We start from the raw sequence: 7,503 nt of genomic DNA, 5'->3' as shown, positions 1-7,503 counted from the left end.
CCATGGGCCCAAGAAAATTGACGGGCTGCACTCATCAGCAGTTTGGCTAAAAAGAACAACGAGTTTGTTGTATTCATCTTCTTTTGCTAGCACTCTGTGCCACATTATTGACTTTGGATGAAATCAATTCCTTGCAGCAATGCACTACTCGCACTCCCTCCGTTTTTATTTATTCCACATATTAGTTTTAATTGGAGTCAAACTTTATAAAATTTGACCAAATTTTAGAAAACAATTGAACATTTACATCAACAAATTTATATGATGTGAAATACATGCAATGATATATATTTGATGGTGTATTATGTTAATATATTTTTTACAAACTTGTTGAAAAAATATGAAGTTTAAGCTTAGACAAACCTAATATGCAAAGTAAATAAAAACAAAAGGAGTAGTGAAAAATGAGACCTTTTGCAACGTCTACTTGCGATGGGCGGCTCCCCCACCCCTGCCACCGTCACGTGTGTGCCACAGTAGGCACCAACGTTTCCCATGCTTGGACGGCCCCAGAAATACAGCCGTTGCGGCGGCACCGGCACGGTCCACGGCCTACGGGCACAGTCTCGCGTGCCGCCCATCGGATCCCATTCCACGGACTACTCCAGTAAACAACCCCCGTTGTCTCGCTGTCTCCGGGTCCCACGTGCAGAACTCCCAACGCTTCGTGTCGGTAAAAAAAAGATACTGTGCTACTATCGCCGTTTCAGTTCTGTCGGTAACTTCACCCGATCGCCTTCTACTCCCCAAATCTCACTCTTCCTTCCCACATACCCACCTCCAACCTCCAATCACTCTCCCCCCGCCCCAAAACCTTCGTCCGCGCAAATCTCACCTCGCTCTCCCCTATCCCGCTCCACTCCTCCAATAATGCCGCTCCGCGACGGCTGCCGGCGGCGGCTCCAGCGCGCCCGCGGCCTCTGTCTCGCCGCGGCGCTGTGCGTGCTCGCGCTCGCGCTCGCGTCGGACGCCTCGCCGGCGCCGGTGTCGCTGCTGGGCATCAACTACGGCCGCGTGGGAAACAACCTGCCGCCGCCGCAGGCCGCGCTGCCCCTGCTCCAGGGCCTCGGCATTGCCCGCGTGCGGCTCTACGACCCCGAGCCCGGCGTGCTGCGCGCCTTCGCCAAGACCGGGATCGAGCTCTACGTCGGCGTCCCCGACCAGTGCCTCGCCGCGGTCGCCGAGCCGGCCGGCGCCACGTCCTGGCTCAAGGACAGCATCCTGCCCTACCTGCCGGACACCAAGATCGTCGCGCTCACCGTGGGCAACGAGGTGCTCACGGGCAACGACACCGCGCTCACCCGCAACCTGCTCCCGGCCATGGAGTCCCTCCACGGCGCGCTCGCCGCGGCAAACCTCGACAAGCAGATCGCCGTCACGACCGCGCACAACCTCGGCGTCCTCGGGACGTCCTACCCGCCCTCGGCGGGGGCCTTCCGGAAGGACCTGCTCCAGTACCTCTGCCCCATCCTCGACTTCCACGCCAAGACCGGCTCGCCGTTCCTGGTGAACGCCTACCCCTACTTCGCCTACTCCGACGACCCCAAGGGCATCCATCTGGACTACGCTCTCCTCGAGCCGAGCAACCCCGGCGTCCCGGACGCCAACACCGGGCTGCACTATCCCAACCTCCTCGTGGCGCAGGTCGACGCGGCGTACCACGCCATCTCGGCGGCGAACAGCGCGGCGGCGCGGACGGTGGAGATACGGATCTCCGAGACGGGGTGGCCCTCCGCGGGGGACGCCAACGAGAAGGCCGCGACGCCGGAGAGCGCGGCCCGGTACAACAGCAACGTGATGCGGCTGGTGGCGGAGTGGAAGGGCACGCCGCTCAAGCCCAACGTGCCGCTGCGCGTCTACGTGTTCGCGCTATTCAACGAGAACATGAAGCCCGGGCCGGCGTCCGAGCGCAACTACGGCCTGTTCAAGCCCGACAGCACGCCGGTGTACCCGCTCACGTACAAGCCCGCGCGCGGCGACTTCACCCCCGGCGGCAACAGCACCGGCGGAGACAACGGCTACTACGACATCTCGGCCGCGTCGCGGGAGCCCACGGTGAGCTCTAGTCTATTTCTCTCAGTTGTTCATGCTTACATTGACCTTTAGGGGTTTGTCTGCGGAAGGGGGATGACACTTTAGGTGATGGCATCATTTCTCGCTGCTTTTGCGCACTCGAGAGTGCACATGCCGTAGGTTGACCACGGTCGACTCTCAACGCAGTTCAGATTGTGCAATTAGAAAAGTTTCCAGCGTAATCAACATCAACGTCAGTTGTTTATTCCACACAGATCCAGATTCTGGCAATCGTCATCTCGAAAATTAGGTGTGACCCCTCCGTCACCATCGACCAGATTCTTGTTTCCCCCCTGAGTAGGAACTCGACATCATTCTCAGGTTTCAAAAAAACTGCTCACTTTCCTTGTGGAAATAAAAAAGGCTTCCAAAATAAACAAGTAGATCTGGTGACTCCAGCAAGAGATAGTAGATCTGGAGTTCTCACTTCCTGCTACTTGATAGTCAAAATGCCAAATGCGCGTCTAGAATCGAATGAAGTCTCCGGCAGGTGTTCTTTCCGGGACCGATCTGATTGTCCTTTTTCTCAGTAAAATCAATGTTCCTCATTTTACTGCTTTCCTCATGTGGCGTTTCTCGTTTGTTTTTGGCTTGTGATTCAAAAGGGTTGCCGGTGGACATGGGTGCAAGCTGCTGTGGCAGGAGGTGCGGCTGCTGCCCTCATGGTCGCAGCCTGAGGTACTGAGATCATCATGGAGTGTGCCACTCGTCTTGATGGCTGAGATTCAGGGGTCGGTGGATAGGACGGAATAGAATTGCCTGCTCTGGAGCAATGGTGTTGATGATGATGATGATCCTGATCCTCTGCACGGCGTTCTTTTGCCGTTGTGGTTGCTGAAGACGAAGACTGAGACCGAGATGTGGATCTGGGTAAGCTGATGAAACGATTAATTTTATGGCATCGAAGCTATGTATTTCATCTTGGTGCCTTAAAAACCGCTGATCGTTGGGACTAAAATAGACCCAAATCAGTCGGTTTTAATTGCCTTTTAATAGAAATGTTCTCTTGAGTGGTACCCCAGTACTGCTATCTATAAATATGCATGAAGTACAAAAGCTGAAGCCCAGTATCCCTTTCCAAATAATGAAAAATAAATTAAGTTCATCTGAATTCGTCAACTTCGAGCGGTTAAAATAGTGTGATAATGTTGCGATTGCTCAAGTCCAGAAGGTTAGGCCAACTCCACCGCGTTGACCCTATCCTGTCTGGCCCCGTCCGTTTGGAGTAAAACGGACAAAGGAGGCGGCTCAGCGCGCGACGGCCCGGACTCATCTTGTCCGTTTTGTGTCCGGGCCGACCCATTTCGAGCGCAAACTTGCGCCGGGTTTGGGTCGCGGCGGACACCAAACGGACGCGCGCTCGTCCGCGTCGGGGCCGCGTGGCAGGCGGCCACCTACCTCCCACCCGCCCACATCAATGCGCACAAGTGGGCGGCCCCACCTGTCATCCGCACGTCGAGCGGTCGCCGTCCTTCTTTAAGTGGGAAGCATGGACGGGTCGTCGTCCACACTGCCCCACGCCACCTCGCGGCCTCCTCAAACCCGACAGCGGCGACCACGTCCCAAACCCTAGCCTAGACCTCGTCGGCCGGCCGCCCCGCAGCCATGGGCCTCTGAAACTACGGCCGCAAAGGCAGGCATGACCGCGAGGCCGGCTCCTCGTCGGGACGCCGCCGCGGCTCGGTGAAGAAGGAGCCCGCCTCGCCATCGCCACCACGCCGGGCCCCCGCGCCGCCCGCCTTCTCCATCGCGCCCACGTCCGCCGGCGAGAGCGACCGGCATTACGTCTGAGCGTCGGTGTGCCGCCGTTATTGGGAGACGAGGATGCCGCTCCCCTGGAGCGACGCCCATCTCCCCAATAACTGGCACCTCTCCGCCGACCAGGTCCCCATCCCGCCGGTCCCGACGAGCGGCCGTGCGCGCGAAGAGGAGATCGAGCGCCGCCGCCGTCTCCTCTCCGACAACCTCTTCTACGACCCCAGGTACGCCGCCGACTCCGCGCTGTGGGACACCTGGTTTCGTGACGAGCACGACACCAGGCGCGCGTCCTTCTTCGTCGGCACCTTGACGGGGCCGCGGCGGCCATGACAGGGGCGCGCCCAGGAGCGCGGGCGTAGGCGGGTGCGAGGCGTCACGCCCACGCCGTCGCCATCGCCGTCTCCGTCGCCCCCTCCACCTCCTCGCATGTCAGCGGAGGAGGAGGCCCGTCTCCTCAAGCGTGTCATGGACGACTCCATGTACACGCACGACGAGCGGCAGTGGGACGGCCTGGAGGAGGCCATGGCCCTCTCTGCCGCCGGGGACGTTGCCTTCCCGGAGCTCCAGATGGTGGCCGTGGAGGACGAGAGGAGGGAGGACCCGTCGGCCGCGTTCCAGCAGCTGCTGGGCCAGGGGTGGCGCTGGTCCTGCACTGCTCCGGAGATGTCCGCCGGCGTGGGCGTGAACTGGTGCCCCACTCCGCCGCGGTCACCGGAGCGGGAGGCCTCGCCACGGGAGGAGGTGGTGCAGGCAGCTCCGGCCGTCCAGCCCGCCCCCGTCCACCACGCACCTCTGGCCCACCTGTCGACGTCGTCGGACTATGTCGACCTCGTCAGCGACGACGACGACACCGGCGGCCAGTGAAGACGGCGACGGCCACGGCACCAACGGGCGCGGCAGGAGCGCGCGGGAGGCGGCGGCGTTTTTTTATTTTGTTTTATATGTTAATTATGAAAAATGGGCCTTTTAAGTGGCCGTGGAAACTGGGCCGTTTTGTGGCTGCCCCCTATATATATTTTATATTTTTTTAAATGTGTTTATTTAGTTTTTTAGTTATTTCGTTTTAGTTTTAATATTTCTTTTATTCATGTCCACCCCGGACACGATTTGGGGTGCGGCCGCGCGGTGCGCGCACGCACGACCCATTTGACAAAGGCGGACACGGGCGAACCCATCGGCGCCCCAAAGGGACAAAATCCGGCCAATTCGGACGTCCGTTTGGGATCGTGCGGTGGAGTTGGCCTTAAACTTTTGAATCTGGCACAACGATCAGAAAAATGGATTCGGTAAAAGGTAACCAGTGCCACACGTGAGATCCTATCCTTCTTTATGTTGTGTTGTTGCAGTCAGATACTCATCAGAGATTCAAACTTCTGGGTACTGCCTTATGTTGTGCATTGTTAATTGAATGTCTTGTATAGTAGTACTAGTTGCACACATTTTGGTTATATAAACGAGACAGCCGTTACTACTCTTTTTTTTAAGTTGAGCAACCGTTACTACTTAAGATAAATAAATTATCACTCCTTGCTAAAAACAGCTGAAAAGTTGGGAGCGTCATGTTGGGCCTCTTTGGAATGCACATCAATAGGACGTTTGAGAGTGCAAAGTTTTGGTGGGCGGGTACATTGGAGGGCTTTATTTCAAATGATTCAAAAATGATACTCCCTCCGCCCCGATGTAGTGTCAAACGAGACGGAGGGAGTACTTCCAAGTTCGAAAAAATATGAAAAACATTCAATGAAAACTTGTACATATTCGCAACGTATCTATAAAATTTCGTTCAAAAATATTATGATTTGCAAGCTACACAAAAAGAAAATCTGGCTCAATAACAACAAAAAAAATAGCCCAGCCTCATGTACATATTTGTTTTTTCACATACACCACATATGAAAGTATATTTTTATGTAAATTTTCCTGAACGCGATGTAGAAATGTGTTTTTTTGTACAAAGTCCATCATGGAGCCCGTCCTCCCTATTTGCTCTTTTCGGTTTGACACATGGCGAATCCTGCATAAATAGAAAATTACATCCCATATGCACAGACAAAATTTTCAAGAGGTGAGACCTCGCACTAGGATTCTTCTGGAGTTCCAGTATGAAAATCACTACTCTACCAATTTTTTCATTCCTTTGAACCAAAAGAGCAAGTAGGCTGCAGTTTCTTAAAAAAAAAAACTGTTCGATCCAAAGGTCCCTGCCTCACGTGCGCTGTCAGTCCTTGCTGGCCATCCCTCGTCTCTTTCGATTGGCTCCAACTCAGTGCGAGCGAACAGACAAAACCAAGCACAACTGGCACCACCATGGCGACATCGTCAGGAATCTTCATCGTTGTTTTCAGGAAGCACCACCATGGCGTATCGACAATGTCAGGAATCTTGATTGTTGTTCGGTGCTAGTCTCGTGACGATGATCGAGATTTGTACCGTGCGCCTGGATGATTGTTCCGCGACTAGCGAAGTTCCTTTTCTTTCGCCAGGAGCCCAGGACTATCAAGCAGTCCAGCGATGTACTGTAGCGACGGTCCTTTTTCCTGCCTCTCGGATACATATGAACCTATTTTAAAAAACGCATTTCTAAATTCTAAAAAAATCTTGAATTTTTTTGCAGAGGTATGTCTCCATGTTCTACGTGCATAAAGTTCATAGAAAAATAACTTTTTTTGTGGCTTGTGCAAAAAAGACAAAAAATTATGTCATGAAACACTATTTAGAAGCACTGAAATTTGTTTTTTTTTTGCGAAGGCAAAATAAAAAGACATTTTTTCATAAAACTTTGTGCCACGTACAAACATTTGCGAACATGTATGCGTGATATTTTCTTTTGATTTTTTGACATTTTAAAACGTGCTTAAAATGCATTTTATGAAAAGTGGATGCATATGCATATGCCCATGGGTTCAGATGGTGCCCTCTCGCCTCTCTCCCTCTTTTAGAATCTGCTATGGTTCCTTTCATATGCCATTTTCAACCCCGTGTTGTGCGCCTCTGCCTTTTGAGTTTTGTGCTCGGGTGATCCCACTCCCGATCAGTAGCGCAGGCGTGCAGCACGCATTCAAAGGCCTTAGGACGGCGCTGCTCAACGAACCAACCACTTAGAGCAACTTCAATCAGGCGACCCAAACTGTCACACATGTCTGTTTTAGTTGAAACGGACCAAAACACCGGCCCAACATGTGGAACCAAACCTAAAACATATCCGTTCAGTATTCGTCTGGACGCATTTCAGACCCATATTTGCGCCCCACGAACACGAAAAAGAGGAGGCGTGTCCGTCGTGGCCCCACCTGTCGGCCGCCCAACCACCGCCTGCGGTCGTATTAAAAGTGGCCACCTACCTCGGGCCCGCCTGGCAATGGGTGAAAGCTGCGGGTCGCCATCGTTTTTAATGCAAGTGTGCGGGGGAGGGGGGAGGGGGGGTCATCTACTCCCCTCCACCCGTCCACATATAGCCAAGCTTGCCCCCTCGCCGGCGACAGCCAAACCCTATCTCGCCATGGGCTTCTTCGGCAAGGGCAAGGGGAAGTTCTGCCCAGCTCCAGTTCGTCCCGCACGCCGCCGCCGCTGGCTCCATGTCACGGCGGGTCGCCACAGGAAAGGGAGCGGTTGTACATTTCGATGCACCAGGCGCAGTGACACTGGCAGTGCCGGCAGCCGCTACCCTATCTA

At 54.3% G+C, this 7,503-nt stretch overlaps 1 protein-coding gene across 1 annotated transcript; it reads left to right on the top strand.

The window, feature by feature from the left end:
• Window positions 1-757: 757 nt before the first annotated feature.
• On the top strand, window positions 758-3,135 carry LOC119285113 (glucan endo-1,3-beta-glucosidase 10-like). The gene is made up of 2 exons (XM_037564329.1): window positions 758-2,055; window positions 2,679-3,135. Exons 1-2 carry the CDS (start codon window positions 871-873, stop codon window positions 2,748-2,750), a joined length of 1,257 nt encoding a protein of 418 aa, XP_037420226.1. The 5' UTR covers window positions 758-870; the 3' UTR covers window positions 2,751-3,135.
• Window positions 3,136-7,503: the final 4,368 nt, after the last annotated feature.

The sequence above is a fragment of the Triticum dicoccoides genome, chromosome 4A (assembly GCF_002162155.2).
Source record: "Triticum dicoccoides isolate Atlit2015 ecotype Zavitan chromosome 4A, WEW_v2.0, whole genome shotgun sequence".
NCBI lineage: Eukaryota > Viridiplantae > Streptophyta > Magnoliopsida > Poales > Poaceae > Triticum > Triticum dicoccoides.
This window is presented reverse-complemented; position numbering and strand designations above follow the sequence as displayed.